Source organism: Oryzias latipes, chromosome 4 (assembly GCF_053564925.1).
Source record: "Oryzias latipes strain Hd-rR chromosome 4, Olatipes_Hd-rR_3.1".
Taxonomy (NCBI): Eukaryota; Metazoa; Chordata; class Actinopteri; order Beloniformes; family Adrianichthyidae; genus Oryzias; species Oryzias latipes.
The window spans coordinates 10193632-10211114 of record NC_136240.1 but is presented as its reverse complement, the minus strand read 5'-3'; the positions used below and the strand labels follow the sequence as shown (position 1 = coordinate 10211114).

The following is a 17483-nucleotide window of genomic DNA, read 5'->3' as shown; positions in this document are numbered from 1 at the left end:
GTCCTTTCTTTTTTGTCTTTGATTTATCAACAAGGTGCCTTTTATGCACAATAGTAAGAAGAACTAGAAACTTTGTGTCTATGGGACCAATGAAATACCCGCATCATTATAGAGAGGAAGGGGGGGGGCAGAGGAAGAGAGGAGGTAGAGAACCAAAGAAAGAAAGGAAGCTTTCTTTTTGCTTCCACAGGTTGGAGATGCTGTCTGCTGCGCCGTAGCTCTGTGTTTGTGGGATCATCTCAGATGAGGTCTGCTTTTTCTTCGGTTCCTTCCTTTGTCTGCATTTTTTAAAAAAGTGGATTCAGGTAAAAGCTGATTGTTGATGTCTGTGGCACACGCTGGGGGGCGTGGCGGCGGTGTTAACCCTACGACCACATTCTGACTCACATTAAGGCAGTTAGCATTGGCACTCGTTGATGTAGCGTTAGAACAGATGATGATGGTGGTTCGCGTTGGATTAGTTCCACACGACATCCGTGGAGGAGCGTCCAGAACGTTCCTTTGCATCTGCTGAGAGCTGCTTTCGCTTTAGGTGGAGACGATTCTACCAAAGCACTCACGTTTTCTGACCCTTCAGAACTGGGTTGCCAGAATTAATCCTTGTCTTTGATAAATCCCTGCGTTTTTTTTTTCAGCTGGATCACCCCCCCCCCCTCCAGCTTCACTGGTGCTGGTTGGAGGGGGAACAATAGGATAATGGTTAGCTATTGATCTGCCTTCAAAGAGCTGCGAGGGCCCTGATGTGCTGTGCCGTGACGTCTCCTTGGCTTTGAGGCCCCTTGTTCTGCTGGATGAGGGTCTGGGTTGTCAGCAGTAGGGGGCAGCATTGCTCCGCCTGCGGATGGAGGGGAAAGGGGTGTGCTGTAGTGGGTCCTGATCTCCACAGGGCTCCATGTGCTCCTCTTACATTCTGCTTTTCGTATGCAGCTGTAATGCAGTTGGCTGGATCCCCGAGCATCTTGTTGTCATCATTTGGTTCTCACATATTGATCTGAGGAACAGCTCCCAGCAGAACAAAGAGCGCGTCCAGACATCCCGCCCGCCTCTCCTGGTGGTTGGAGAAACACAGATTCTGGAGGAACAACGACACGTCTCTCTGCAGGCCCTGGACATCTGTGCAAAAATATAACCTGGGCCTGGAAGACCTGAGTTTCTCCTGCCGAGCGTCTTGAGTTTCACCTTCAGGAGGGGTCGAGGCCCCTCGCTCTGTCTCCATCGATTCAGTTTTCAATTCATTAGTTTGCTGTATGATCAGGCTGAGCTACTCTCCGAAATGGCTGGCCTTCAGGGAATACCTTCAGCCGAGGAATGAAGGAGGCCGAGAGGGAGGCGTGGAGAGGTGGTGTAGCGTTGTTGTTTTCTCTGATGGTGCGCTTGTGTGTGCGCAGCATGAGGTTCTGATAATAAGGCTGTGCTGTTGTCTTGTCAGATTTATTGCCGTTCCTCTGCCCCAGTGTGTGCAGGCGTGGACGGGCGGGTGAGGAGCAGACACAAAGGAGGCGCGGAGAGCTTGAAAGTAAAGCAACAGTGTGGTGAAGGAGGAGGCGCACATGCCATCCAAAAAAAAGATCTAATCTTTGGTGTCTTTGCTCCGACAAATGCCATAAAAATAATTTTCCCTCAGCGAAACCAAGAAGAAATCAATGATTGTCTGTTTCTGGGTGAACGGGTCTGACGTCACGCCGCTCCGGTTGCTCCTCGTGACGCTTTGACGGTTTGACTGACAAAAAGGATGATTGCATGGCACGAAGGATCTCTCCAGCAGAGGCGTTCAGGCGGTCTGGACCCGGTAGTGTTGTAGTGGACAGGTTCCACAGCCCAGTGTCCCTCTGAACGCTCGCTCCACCCCTCAGGCCTTGGAGAAAGTGGTGGCAGAAGTACCCGGCTGCCCGGGGCTGGAACCGTGGTCATCGTGCCAGCGGTCCACGCAGCGCCGGCGTGCGTTCATGAAGAAGTTGCTGACGGTGCTGAGCTCCAGGCCAAGCTGCTGGGAGATGGTGATCTGCATTTCCTTGGACGGCCGCTTGTTCTCCTTGAAGATGGCGATGAGAGTGCGGCGCTGCAGGTCGGTGAAGACCAGGCGCTGCTTCTTGGGCGCTGTGTTGCGATCCTTGTGTTGCTCTTGTTCTTTGCGCTTGCAGGCTTGGTGGAGGTGGCAGCGGTGGGAGGGATGGTGATGAGAGCGGAAGAAAAGGAAGACAAAAGAAAAAGGTAAATACACACAGGTATAAATTCCCATCATCTGTCACACACCTAGGTGCGCGAAATTTGTTCTCCGCATTTGACTCCCTCAAAGGTGAGCTGCAGACGAGCCGCGCTCGGGAACCATTTGGTGGTTTAACCCCCCAAGCCAACCCCTTAGCTGAGTGTCAAGCAGGGAGGCATTGGGTCCCATTTTAACCCTTGTGTTACCCTATGACCCCACCCTTCCGTTGACGTGTTCTCCCTACCATGACAAAGGTGGATAAAGGTGGAAAGATTTCATGTAATCCATGGACACCAGTGAAGATCACAAATCAGAGCAGTCTAGTGGGGTCCAGATGACCCAACTCCCAATGTTAAAGTACCTAGAATAGCACAAGGATTAAAGTCTTTGGTCTGGATTTGGACCCACAGCCTTCCAATTACAGGGCGGACACTCTAACCACAAGGCCACTGAGCTGAGGTGACGGTTTTTCAGACCAAACTAGAGCGGGCAGAAGGTCATAGGTTGTTCACGTGAACACATCATGCTACAGCTCTGCTGCCATCTTCCATCTGATTTCCAGCTAATCCATGCCTGCTGCCTAGTGGGAATATTCCCTCCATCCCGCAGAGAGCAGACAGGGAGCCATCCTGCGGTGGGAGGGAGGGGGGGGCTGTTGCTGCTGTTTGATTCAATATTAATGTAGTTGCAGTCACAGTGGGGGACGGAGTGACTGTTTCACAAAAGTATTTTGTGTTTCTGTGTGTGTGAGTGAAAAGCAGGAAAAGACAAAACAGGAGAGAGAAGGGGCAGAGTGTGAGTTTGGAGGGGGCTAAAGAACTGAAGGGAGACGCTGAACGGAGGGGGGGGGGGGGGGCAGCATGTGAAGGAGAAAGCCAGATATTGACCGACTTTGCTGCAGGAATTGGGGTGTTCTCTGTTGGGACTGAGGTCGGAAAATACCCCCACCTCAAAGCAGGTCTGCAGTCTGCTACTTCAAACAGAGCCCACCGGAGCCCCTCCCTCTATAAAGCTCTGAGAGGGTATTTATAACACAAACACTCCAGAGGTGCTCCACTGTCTGCTGTAAGCCCCCCCCCCCTCCTCCATCCACAAAACCATTTTCAAAAGAAAACTTCACATGGGGGGAGGGGGAGGAATTCAGCAAGCACAAAAATTAAAGCAGAACAAAAGTTCGGCAGATGTTCTGCTGCCGGAACCAAAGATTCATGGACACGACCAGGAGAGGGGGGGGGGGGGGGGTATGTCTGTGTATCATTGGTTGTGTATTAGCCGTGTGTCTAAATCCAGTACAACAACCGGGTCTACACATCATCATAATGTAACGTCAGCACTGCTGTAACATCTGGCGCACGCACAGACGGACGCAGGCGCGGACGCACGCGCACTTCCGGCTTCACACCTGTTCTGTTTAGAATTAGAGATTAAAATGAGAAAGTTGTGTTTGAAGACAAACAAAGGAGCTTTACATTGTATTTGATACAATGTGTGACAAATCTTTTCGATTTTCTGATACGTTTTTTATTTTACATTTATTTTTTAGAACGAAGACAAAATGCGCTTTTATACGTTAGAATATTATTTCACTAATAGTGTGGGGGTTGGAATTTTTATTCATAATCTGAGCTTTAGTCTGTTTTGTTTTTCCTCTGTTTATTTTAGTAAAAGTCTAAACATCTTTAAGCTGTTAGACCTTATTCTTAACTGTTTTCTGATGATCAACCAATGAATGACTTTCGTTTAGGCGGACACGGCCCCCCGTCCACCGGACGCCTCTCTCCCATCGACCGCGTAGTTGGCTGCATTTTGGTCGGCAGGTGTCGCTGTCGTCGTGGCCCGGCTGCACGGGGCGCCACAGCGCGCAGCGTTTTGCTACAGGCGCTGGGTTTAGTGATCAATACCGATCGATCGGCGAGGAAGGGGGCCCTGATTACTGAACCGGGCTCGGTGTGGAAAAGGAGGGAAATCGATCATTGCAGCTTTTAGAGCCACAGCAGGAGGAAAGGGACGCACATGCGCAGAAAGGACCCGGACCGGAGATGCGGGCCCGGTTGAGAGAATGTGTTCACGCGCAAGAGCCTGCTTCATATTTAGATCAGGAAAAAGGAGAAACTTTCAAAGGTTTTGTCTTCCTGGTTGATCAACAGCGGTTCCCCTTTCTTCTCTTTCTGAGCTCACTCGGCCCATGCGCATTTCCTTCAACAAAATGTCCATCCGCAGTTAAAAAAAACCATCACATTAAACGCTTATGAATAAAATCACGATTTTTTTCCAAGGTTTTTGTCCAAATGTTCAATCTTCCGCTGATTACGTCAATTTTTCGCTGACGACCGACGTCAATGTTCCAGGTAAGGGGAGAGGCCCAACGGTTCGAAACCGATCAATAGATTTGTGAATATCTTGTGTGTGAAATTCTGTGGCCAATTAATTATGCCTTTGAATTGGAATTTGGATTCATGAAGTGGAGGAGAAGACAAACAAAATAGGAGAGAATTATAATAATAACCAGTTACTATTTTTACCATCAGAGCCACAAATTAACAATGACTCCCCTTCGCGCGTGTCTGCCCGCCGCCGCGCATGCGCATCCGTCTCCCCCATAAATCGTTTATCGATCATCGCTGCTCTTCCCGCTCATAATGAGATAGTCAAATGTTTTTGGGTTTCACGGTCACTCCGTCTGTGCACTGCTTCCATTCCTGTTTTCGTAAACGTGCACGCGCTCATTGGTCAGCTCGCGTCTGCGCAGCTGCATTCTTCTCTGCTGTGAAATTCTGGACTCTGAATTTCTTCCTGAATTCTGCTGCTTTTCCTTCTGGTGCGCGGAAGATGGATGGCGCGCGCGCGTCTCCACAGTCTGCAGGGCAGTGCCAATTCTGTTCAGAACACCGAAACTCAATACTGCTTAATGTAATGAGTGGGAATTGGTGTTAATATACTGAAAACGCGGCACTTCGTTTGTCTTCCGCTGCGAGGCGTTCCTCCTCCCACCTTAACTCCGGCACGCGGGCCCCCGATGGTCCTGCGGTCGCAGACTGTCCCTTCAGAGCTCCTGCATGAGCCGCCAGAGACGCATGCGCCGGAAATAATCAAAACGATGCCAACATGTCGTGACTGCGCATGCGAGGCGCCCTGCTTTATTACATGTTATTAAAAACTGTCGACAATTTAAAATATCAATAATCTGTTCGCGCTGCTGCGTGATCATAAAACACGCTCTCCACGAGGATTACATGCACCCAGCCGTTGAGGTGCGAGACTTTTACCCTTCTTCATCTCTGACCTGCTGGCTTTGCGCACGCGCCTGTTTGAATCCACGGCGACGGGGACACTTTAATCTTTGATTATCTATGATCAGATCACTAATGGCGGGTTATGCATCAACGTGAACGCGCAAAACAACAGGTGGTGATGTTGCTTTGTGACGCCTTTATGTGCCACAAACGTGACATGTAGCACATGGAAATACATGTAAGTTGCATAAAAAATTATGATAATATCTAAGATATTTAAGCAAATACAGCAATAAATAAAAATAAAACGTATTTATGCAAGAACTAAATGTTTCAATAAATCCATAAGGACCCAGTGAGACGTCAGTGTTACAGAAAGATCTCAGATATGCGTTCTGCGGTCCACATAATTTTATTTTAGGGAATTTATTTAAAAAAATAAAATTTGCTGACAAGAAAAATTAAAAAATAAAAGGTTTGTCTTGTCGGGAGCCTTCCGTGTCAAATGACGCGTTCTCACCGACAGACTTCATAGATTTATTTTATACACTCAGGAAAACGATCACGTGCAGCCAGAATTTATGACACACAGGTCCTAAATAAATAAATGCAAGACAAAAAATTCTTAATCGTTCATTAATTATGAATTCATTCAATTATAAGATGACCTTCTCTTTACCCTCACACACTTATTTCCAATAATTATATATATATATATATATATATATATATATATATATATATATATATATATATATATATATATATATATATATATTTGTTTATAGTTTTTGGAAGAACAGAAAGTTGTGTTAACTGAAGCTTTATTTTATTACCAAAACAAACAAACTTAAGGTGTAAATAAAGATTTACGGTTGATGTGACTTTCAGTTTATATTTTTATTTCTTTGTGTTTAAAAAGTCTTTTTTATTGTCTTTTAAAAAAAATTAACTTCCAGTTTAAAAAAATATAATTTCTACTAATATACTACTTTTTTCATTTATACTTATTATACTTTTTCCTGACCTGAGAGCGTCGGCATCTTCTAACAGTATTAATAATAATAATAATTTCCAGTATTAAATTATCTTGATTTTCCAGTCGATTGGGGGACATGTTTGGCCTCCGGTGACCTGTCGGGTGAACCCGCCTTCGCCCCGCAGTGACCAGGATTTCCTCCATTAGACCTCGTGACCAAACAGGACAAATCATGACAAAATATTAAAACATTCGTTCACAGACCTGTACATCTTTTTCAATGTATTTTTAAACTGTAGGTCTGAAACTGAATCATTGGTCAAACAATAAATCCGTCTTTTCCAATCGCCTCACGCGCGCAACCATGAATTTCTGAAAACCTGAATCTGGTTTCACGTTACAGCGGCTCTATGGTCGACATCGATTCATTCATCAATTGATTTCACAGTCGTTTTGTTCCTTTGTTGATCTGTGGGGTTGCCCAACCAGAGTTTCGGATTGCATCTGCGGCTACGATAAGCCGTGACCGCGCGCCTGTGTGTGCGCGCGCTTGTGTTTGCGGTTTTGTTGTGATCGACCTGCAGGAGGACTCAGACTTGTTCCAGATCAGCTGCGGCCCATTTCTCCTGAGCTGGTTTGAGGATTCTTCTCTGACAGGAGGGTGGGTTTTTCCACGGTGATCAGCTGACCCCCACCCCACCGCGCGCGTTGTAAACACGTCACTAATTTGCGGCGGCCAGTCGCGGCTTCAGGTACGGAACCGAATCCCTGCAACTGATGGAGCTGAAGTCACATTAATGATCACCCCCCCCCCCCCCCCATCACACACAAACCACCAAACAGAGCAATCGCAAGGCCTGTCAGTGTCCAGGTGAGTGTGTGTATGTAGGGGGGGGGGGTCTTTAGGTCAAATTGGCGGTTATCGCTGTTATGACCCTTTTCAACCCCCACTCTACTGGTGGTGGGGGGGAGGGGGTGACATAACATAGTGAATAAACTCCATCAACGCACATGGATGCGCTCCGGTCAGCACATGTACATTGCGCTGCTGCTTTTGCTCTTTGTACCCCCCTCCCTCCCCTACCTCTACAGATTGGGGGGGGGGGGGGGGTGTCAAAGCCCGCACTGATTAGTTCTTTTTTCAGAAACAAAGTTCATCCATCCGGGGGTCTGACGGCGGGAACGCTCGAGTCAAAACCAGGAAGAAAGGAGAGGACTGTTTTGTTTTGTTTTGTTTTGGGAAGGAAGCGTGCGCGCACGTTGCCTTTAACCCTTTGGAGGCAGCCGCGTGCGTTGGGTTGACTCTGCAAGCAATTTGATTTAAAGGTCGTTCTCTGCTATCGATCCGCTTCAGCGAGGGGGCGACGGCATAGCGGAGGAATTGATCATCCAAACCAGAAGAGACGGGATGGAGACGGTTCTACAGACCTTTGCTGAGCGCGCGCCTCTCGGGGATTGGGACGTGCGCGCTGCTAAGGGAGCGCGTGAAAATTGGAGGGAGTTTTTTCCCCCGATGAAATGTACTTTATGTAAATGGGGGCGGACTGATCGGTGTGTGTTCTGAACCTCAGCCATTTCATCCTGTTGATGTCAAGAGAGAAGCCGCCGAACCTTTTCATTCACCTGTTCCCGAGGGGCGTGCAGGTGCTCATGTTGAAAAGGCAGTGAAGATGGACGGGGTGCGTGGCGCTGCGGGGCTGCGTGGCGCAGCCGCGGTCTGGGAATCAATAAATGCAGGGCTCGCCAGATCGGGCTTAACAATGGCGCAGACACACACTGCACCCAGAAGATCATACATCCATACATCCATCCATACATACATCCATACATACATACACACATACATACAGTAGAGCACAGATGAATCTCAAGACGGAAATCAAACATTATTCTTCCTGCAGATGTTCATCAGTGGTGCTGAAATCATCATATATCTGGGCTTTTACTGTGGTTCTGTTCCTACCATGGCTCCAACGGTCCAAACCGTGATCTGTCGTTTCTTGAGGCGCTGAACTCGGTTTTGAACCAAAATAGCCTCGAGGTATTTGCTGCAAATGTCTGTTGTTCCCCCACACACTCAAAAAAAGGAAATTACCAGCCAATTAAGTTAACGAAAAAGTAACTTGTCATTTCAACCAGAAAATTTTATGTTTGTAAATCTTACGTGAATGAATCATGTCGATTGTACATAAAAATAATCCATTTAAAAGTTACTAATTTCAATCATGTTGATCCAACATGATACCATTAAATTGGATGCATTAGTAATCGCAAGGAATTGTGGGATACCATTTTCTTTGTCTATCTGGGCAGATTGGGGTCTAAGTGTGAGTTTTTGTCCATGGGTTTTATTGTCTAGCTGTTTTACTCTGTTTTAACTAGTGATTTAAACTGTTATGTTTATTTTTTTTGCACCATGAGTTAAAGTTTGGTAGAGGATGAAGACCAACCCCCTTGTGTGGCAAACTGTTAATGTTCCAATACTTAACACAGAGTTCACGGTAATTGAGCTCCTGTCTTGTGATGTGGGACTTTGCTGGGTAATTCATGTCTTTGATGTGAAAATTAAAAGACCCATTGGTTGTAACTTTGGAACAATGTACCAATTACAGATGAATAAATAAAATTAAAGAAATAAATAGAAATTCAAGTTAAATAAACTTAATTTACTTAGGTGTGACCAATTGAAGTGATTCAATTAAATTGGATCAACTTTTTTCTTTTTAGAGTGAGTAACAATATCAATTTAAAGTTGGGTGCAACTGCTCTATTTAAATTGAATCAACTTAAATTTATTAGTTTGAACCTAAATACATTAAGTTGAGCCAACCTAAATAAATTAAGTAGGACCAACATGATTCATTTTTGTTCAAGTAACGCAATCTAATCATGTGGAAATCCTTTCCATAATTTTTTTATGTTCATTCAAAGTGAACGTTTTTTGAGTGCAGGGGACTGTAGAGGCGGTGCGCGTACACGTGTGTCTCAGTGCTTACAACGCGCGCTGCTGTGTTTAAGGAACGACAAAGGTCTGAAATCACGGCTGCACATTTTACGCTCCTATTTTCCCTAAAACATCAATAATTAAAGTCCGGATCGATCATTCACAGACTAACATCGATGCGTTTCTCCCCGAAAGAAAATCCCGCCGTAGCTCTTCTCTTATTAATCAGATGCTACTATCCTCAGAGTCGACCTTTTCCATACGCAAAAAAAAATCACATTTCTAAAGAAATATTAGTTTGATGCTATTCTATTCGGCTGTTCTGCTCTTCTCTGATCTCCTGTTCTCCTGGTTCCTGTTCTCCTGATCACAGGCGCTTCTTGTATTTATTATTCAGTCCTAAAAAGAGACGAATTATGTTAGACCCCCCCACCCCCGGTGGGCTCTGAGCTTGACATGAAAGTAGGGCGCAGGCAGGATGGTGTGATTGACGCGCGCGTGGATTGTAATATTGATCCGTGATGGAGGCTGTTGGTTGAAATTATGGTGTTTGGGCTTGAAACAGTACAATTAAGAAAGATTTGGTACAAGTCGAGCCCTCCATCTTCAGGTGTCCTCCAAAGAAAGACCAGATCCTGCAGTTCAGACCACTTCAGCACCCTGGAGAGCGATGACTTCAGCCGCAGGCTGAACCCACAGAGGCCGGACTGACCCTCTGTGGTTTAAGCACATGAAACAAAGCCTGTACGTGTCCGCAGCACTTTAAAGCAAGGTTCATGTCAACGTTAGGTCGTTCTCCACAGAACCATCAGCGGTGTCTCCTGCCCCTCTGGTGCAGCGGGACATTAGGTCTGGTGATTTAATGGCGATGAGAACTCCTCCTGCTAGCAATCCAGTGTGTACTCCATGACCCCCCCCCCCCCCCCCCTGCCGGAAGTATTGGACAGCACACCCTGTGTTCCGGGTTCTGGTTATTCAGGTGCAAACGAACCTCCTGCGTCCCTATCATTGATGCAACTGAGACCGGAATGAACAGCGCGCCTTTAATCTTAATGATACCTGAAGATTTACCCCGTGCGTCTGAGATGAGTGCGCGCGCAGAAGGCTGCAGCGCAGCAAGTGTTAAGGGAGGGAGAAAAGGAGGTCTGAGTTTTTGTTCTGCAGCAGCTGTCCCCTCTCCCAACCTCCTTCCAGTCTGCCCTGGGGGAGGGGGGACCAATGGGTGGGAGTGCTGAGGCGGGATAATTGATAGATGCACTGGCTATCCTTATCGATCAGGGCTGTATTGACCCGACCAAATACATTGAGATGGAGTGCGGAATTTAACACAGATGCAAAGACGAATTGTTTTCATGGTTAATGCGATCTTTAAACACCCCCGGAACCGGACTTTCTGTCGTCGTCGCTGCGCGTCAAGTCGCTTTCGCGTCCAGAGCTTCGCGTTTTCGTAGCTGACAGGATATGGAGAATATTACAGAGTCTGCGCGTCCTCTCGGTCACTGTGAAGGACACGCGATCCTCCCCCCAGCAGGCCCAGATCTGCTCCGTCTTCCTTTCGTGAGAGGGTCGTCGTGCGCGCTCAGAAGCTGGAATTTTCGCATTAGCTAAGCGGGGGCAGCTGCATTGATCTGAGTGACTGTGATGAATTTGGAATAGTAATTTGAATGTATTGATTGATGTGGCCGAGCGCGTACGGTCCAGCCTCACTTTCAGCTTCACAACCCCCAATACCCCTCCAACTCCCATTCCCAGCCCACATGCGCGTGAGGGTAATTGGGGTTTTAGATGCAGTAAAATGTCGCTCTGCGCATTTACATACGAGCCATTTGTCATTTGTCTGCTTCAGAGCAGTAGAGGCCGCAAAGGCGACAGAAAAACAGAAACATCTTCTCCTAGAATATGGATGAAAGTAAATGTGACGAAGCCCCGAGACTGCCCCCGCTGAAGCCCCCTCTGCTGATGGGGAGCTTTTATCCGGGTGGCGGCAGTGGAAGATATAAAACCCCACAGCCCAATTAGCTTTAACAGCAGTGGCACTTAAATAGACAATTGTGGAGTGTTTAAATCTTTATTTACCAGAACCCACTAAATACGCAAAGGAACAATTTACATGCCATTAAGTGCTTTTCAATAGAGCATCGACTGGAACTAAAATATGCCACTATATCTGCTTAATTGAACCCTTCCCTGAAATACGACACGGAGGCGCTGATTGACGTTTGGAGGCGCAGCTCGTCTGAACTGGACCTTTACACAAACATCAATGCGAGGAAACCTCTCCCATCTCCACCAATGCTCCTCATTTATGTTCTGTTAATCAGGTGTTAAAGGCTGTACAGGGGGCGGGGCCGTGGGTTCACGTCACACCCTTTAATGTGATCATCTTTGCCCGATTAAATAACTGATCAAGGCGTGAAAAGCATTCCCGGAGGACGGAGTTAATGCGTGACCTTCCCCATCGTGACGGGTGAAATCCACTCAGAACTTTCCCGGTGCTGAATGAATGTAGGGGGTGGTGGGGGTGGGGTCCCAAAGTGCAAAGAGGACAACTCGGGCCACAGAAAGACGCATCTGTTTGTGTCTTTCAGATTCAAATCGATCTTTTATCAGTGTGGTCCTCTGAAATGGGACGGCTGGACCTAGAAAATTGATCCACGGGGGGAGGTCATACCCCCCACCACCACCACCACAACCACCACCACCCCACGCTCAATGGTCAGGCCTCAGACCCTCGTTTTCACACAGTAGTGGCAGATGTCAGTCGTTCTTTACCTAAAATGAAAGGTGTTTTTTTCCTGGAATTTAACCTGCGTCTGTCAGGCCTTTTCATCTGTGCGTGCGTTTTCCGGTGCGCGTGCGCGTGAGGCAGACAGCGGGAGCGGATGGATGAACACTCTCTGCGTTCGTGCGTAAAGGTGTCACCGACCTGCCCTCCTGCATTCTCTTTTGTTTTATCACAGTCCGCGTTCCTGTCATGGATTGTGGCATCAGTCAAAAGCTAGAGTAGACCCCCCCCCCCCCAACATTTAACACCCCTACAGTCATGATGAAGTTTTACTCGATACCATCGACTAATAACTTCTACTAACGTCTGTTTGAGCAGCTATTGGCAGTCTCGCCACATTGACTTCTGATTGATCTGTTCACATCACTCAGGTGGAGCTGTCTCCTCACTCACCTGCGAGCCTGAGGGCTGACATCCGCTGGAACTCGGGCTCCTGAAGCCACTTCCACATCCTCCTGAAGGTCTCCCGGCCGGACTTGAGTTTACTCCACGGTTTCGGGTTCCGCAGCAGGTCCGACAGGGTCCCCTGGGACCGGCACAAGATCCTCTGAGCAAAGATGGCCTGCGGGATGCTGTAGCGCTTCAGCTCGGCTGTTATCCGCTGCGCAACCTCTTTGGTGTTTATTTCCTCCACCTGCCCCGACCCCGCGCCCTGCCCGCCTCCCACCACCGTCTGTCTGTCCCGGTCGGACAGCATAGATCCGTTTGCCTGAGAGTGAGGATGGCTGTGATGGTGGATGCCGTTCAAGGACGTCATGAGCCCAGCCCCGTGGCCTCCGAGACCTCGCGCCAGGTGTTCATCCCCCCGGGACAGCATGGCTGCGTGGGACTCGAAGCTCCCCGACGAGAGCATTTTGTCGTTAGATAGGTGCGTCCCCGGGCCGTAGGCGCCTAGAGTCTGCTGGGAGCTGTGGAGGGAGCCCAGGCCGTTGGACAGGGGGGACAGGGACTGGCCCATGCCGGACATGTCTTTGGGGTAGTGGCCGTACAGGTTGCTCATAGAGGCGAGGCTGCGCTCGTCCCTCATCAGGGTGAAGCTGCCACTGACGTTCCCTGCCGAAAGTCTCTGGTGCACCTGGTGGTGATGAGGGTGTGGGTGTGGGTGGTGAAATTTTTCCGAGACCGTGGATATGGGGGGTAGATGCTGGAGAGGCGTGAGGGTGGTGTAGGTGCTGCTCAGGCTCATCCCGGAGTCACAGGACATGGTCATAGCGGGGTGCAGCGGGCCGGACAAAGCGTGATCTGTGCGGTAGTCCCCCGCGCCCTCCAGGATGGAGGCCATGCTGGACACCATGGCCGAGCGTCCGTGAGACACCAGGTTCCGGTGCGACGCCGACGACTGCCGCGCGTGCGGGGAGTTCATTAAGTCACTGGTTTGATGAGAGTGCGGGACGCCGTGCAGGTTTCCAATGTTCTCCATCGTGAGCTCCATCGCTAAAGGATGTTGATGTCCGCCCCTTTCTCCGCTCACGCGCCTCTATCCTGCGGTAGCTCGGTCTCTCGCGCCTTTCTAATAAATGTTCGTTGATTTCAAAGCCAAGCCATTGATTGCAGTCAGTCCCACGCGCGTGTCCCAGCCCGCATCCCGGCCGCCGCACAGACCTGCACCGCAAAGCTCTGCTCGGCGTGCGGAGTGTCCACGCTCTCAGCACCTTCACGGGAACCGACGCGGTGTGTGTATGTTGCCGCGCTCCGGCTCCTGTTAAGCTGGGAGCGAGCCTGTGCGCATGTGCGCGCCCACGCGGTGTATCCTCGCTCTCGCGTGCTCTGTCTGGGGTCAGGGTGACGTCACTGGCCCCAGCTTGTCATGAGTTGTTCGTGTTGCAAAATGAAGCTGGAATTCCAGAAAAAGATTGCATTAAGCTCGTTCGATAAAAAACAGAAGCGCAACATCTGCGCGCGCGGATAACAGGGACGCGCACCCATCTTCACTGATAAAGAAGGGAGACAAGGCGCCAGCAGCGCATGTGATGGCGCTGTCAAAGGTTAATGGACACGTCACAGCAGGCAACGATGGGAACGCAGGAACCAAAAGTTACTTTTTCTGAAATTCTTCTTCTGCTGAGGACGTAGAGTCCAGAATAGAAGAATTTCACCTTGTTTTGTTCGATTTTTTTGTTTGATTTTCGTCTTTGTTTTTTATTTTAAATTGATCTTTTACTTAAAATAATTCCACACTTTCCCTCCTCCATCCAAAATATGACTCCATAACTCCAGATATGGTTTATTTCATCAGAGCCTCCAGGCTTTGACCCGTTTGGCATCTTTGCTCTTCAGATTCAGGGAAATCAAACCTTACCTCTCACGTGCAGGCCGCAGTTTCACGCCTTGCAGACTTCTTGCATGAAACTTGCTGCTCTCTAATGTCAGTCCAGTTCAGCCATCCATCAATGTCAGAGTTTATGGATCAGGAGATCCATCGATAGGTCTGTGACTATTGCAGGAGCACGCGTGAATCTAATGAAGCCGCCTGCATTTCACCGTTTCTTTGGTCGAAAAGGAGCGCAAACTTTCCAGGAGCGCGCTCAATTTGGAGCTCGTTTGGTGCTGCGCGCGGACGCACTTACAGGTGATTGAGGTTAAATATTATTTTATTTCCAAAGGCACTGAGATACCAAACGTTTGGGTTTGGAGAGAGGACTGCTGTTTGGGGTGAAACTGCTGCCTTGAACCTCAATAATCTGAGCTCAGTGCGCGTGCGCTCACTTTGTGTTTGTGGGACTTGTGGAACTCCAGGTCTGATGGCTGCTGCCCAGCATCTTTGTCATCATTTTTGTTTTTGCCAAAACCCTCCTGATCTGTTTTGCGCGGCAGCAGCTGGTACCCAGGAGCGTCAGGCCTTCAGGTCCTGGTGGGAGAGAAGGTGTCAAGTCATGAAGGGATAACAGAACCGGTCGGGCTTTGAGTCCAAGAGCTGAAATGAGACAAAACAATAATCTAAAAAGTGCAGGCCGTTTAGAGGTTGCGTAGAAGGGTCCCGCTTCTGGTTTCTGGCTGGTGGGTCGCGGCCGTTCGCGGCCTCGCCGGGGGTTTGGGGTGTTCGCGACCTTGGCGTACAGCTCCGGCCGTATAGGCGCGTCCTGCAAGGTGTCCACCGGGGTTAATGTCCCCATATTGATCACAGCAACCACCAGTATCGAAAAGGAATTACCGGAGCCGGAGCAGCAGCGAATCCGTCATCCGTGCTCAGCCAGGCGGCCACAGCAGCGGATCGGTTGCGGCGGTGATGGATGTTAAATTTCATCGCTGCTTCTTGCTCCTAATTCACGGACTTTTATAACGCAGCAGAGCACGCACGCAGGCGCTAAAGTTTTACTTTCAGAGAAGTGTTCAGGTCAATCAGCTTGAGGGGGGGTCCAATTTAATCCTGTAATCCTCTATATTCATGATCAAGTTGATTTGCAGGAAAGACACAAAAAAGACACCACTATAAATATGATACATAAGTACATTTATGTTTTACAAATGTAAAGTTCTTATATGTTCAGGTTAGTTTCTTCAGGTTTGACTTGATGTTCCTCAGAAACATCAGTTCTTTTTCTTAGCATCAACGAGGAAGTGCGTCATCGACCCCGAACAGCAGATCACTGATTGTTCAGCCACTGTTTGTGTCACAGAAACAAGTGCAACTGCGGGAGCGCGCGGCACTTTCCTCTCATTTTGTCCAAAGACTTTTCAAGAGGCCCGAACGTGCGTTTTTATGAAGTCACGCCGGTTACCAATCAGGTGATCAATACTGAACCCAGAGCGGCAATCGATGATCAATGATGCTCCATAAAAAGGCTTCACGTATTGGTGACTTGGACCGACTCCAAATGGGCCAAATCTCTTTTATTTCACTGAGATCTGCGTAAACGTCACCAAGAACGCACACACGTTGTTGTCATTGTTTATTATTATTATTATTATTATTATTATTATTATTATTATTATTATTATTATTATTATTATTATTATTACTATGAGCTTCTCTTCCGGGGATGTCGGGCAGCTCCTGTCCGCAGAGCAGCAGCTCCCATCGGCCTCAGCGCGTCTATTTTCCCAGGAATCACTGATGGAGACAGACTAATCTTTTCATGACTTCTTGAATGACTCCGCGGCTGATGCATCGCGCTTAATGTATTCTAAAGTATATTTACTTGAATCTGGCTATTGGCAAAAGTTAAGTAGCAGTGTTTAGTAATGTCGCATTGATCAGGCCTCTGAGCGAGTCAGTGGGACGGGGAGCTGCCGCTCTCTTCCCAACTCTAACACGCGCGCGGACGCCCTCACACTCCTGAGGCCTCGTGGAGACCAGACTCTTCACTTCCGCCTTGTTTGCCTTTGGCTCTGCAGTCAGAGTGGATTTACATGAAGAATATTGTAAATAAAATTTAGGATGCCGAATCCACAAATCCAAACGATCCATCTCTGGAAAAAAGCATCTTTTTTACGCGCGTTCTAAAATCCTCTTTTCATGTTTTGACCTCCTGTTTTCTACTCAAAATCCCATTTTCTGACCACAAAATGTTCGCATTCAACTCATTCGATCTTTTCTGCGAAGCTTCAAACTGTTTTTGGCCTGAATCGATGAGAGGCTGCATTTTTGAATGCTGCGTGTTTGTCCTGTTAAATCTTTAAAAGGCAGCCTACTGTTAAACCGTCCGTTTCACGGAGAGTTCCGCGGCCGTGAAGCTGTGAAAGAAAAGGAAAGAAACACGAATCACTTTCACCTTCAATCGCTCTGTGTTTGGAAAGCGTTTGCCTGCAGTTTGTTAAGGAATTAGTGTGTTGCCATAGATTATAATTTAGGTGCATTTGCATTTGAAAGCGCCCGGCAATAGAGGAGCATGCTGATCAATAGCCCTGGTGCCTTATCGATCTATCTGCAGTCTGATCGATTGTTGAGGAGAATTGGAGGCGCATTTCCTCTCCGCTCTTGGTTTCTCTCAAAATAAAATGCAACTTATTTAGATTGAAACCATTTGATGTGGAAGTGCGCATTTATGTCCATGAAACACACATACACACACACACAAACATTTGTGTATTTTCGTATTTTATATGTGTAAATATATATATACATACATATATATATATATATATATATATATATATATATATATATATATATATATATATATATATATATATATATATATGTGTGTGTGTGAGTGGATATTTCTTTTCTCCAGATCTTTGTTTGTTATTCAAATATATATATATATATAATGGTTTCAATCAATATATATATATATATATTCCTGTACATATATATATGTATAGGATACATATATATATATATATGTATATATTATTTAATATTTGAACAACAAAGAAAGAACTGGAGAAAGGAA

General features: G+C 47.5%; 1 protein-coding gene across 1 annotated transcript; it reads right to left on the bottom strand.

Annotated features, from left to right (window-relative positions):
- Window positions 1–171: 171 nt before the first annotated feature.
- onecut3a (one cut homeobox 3a) lies at window positions 172–13818 on the bottom strand. The gene is made up of 2 exons (XM_023954116.2): window positions 12541–13818; window positions 172–2142 (listed from the first exon to the last, which is right to left on the bottom strand). Exons 1-2 carry the CDS (start codon window positions 13577–13579, stop codon window positions 1850–1852), a joined length of 1332 nt encoding a protein of 443 aa, XP_023809884.1. The 5' UTR covers window positions 13580–13818; the 3' UTR covers window positions 172–1849.
- Between the last annotated feature and the right edge of the window lie 3665 nt (window positions 13819–17483).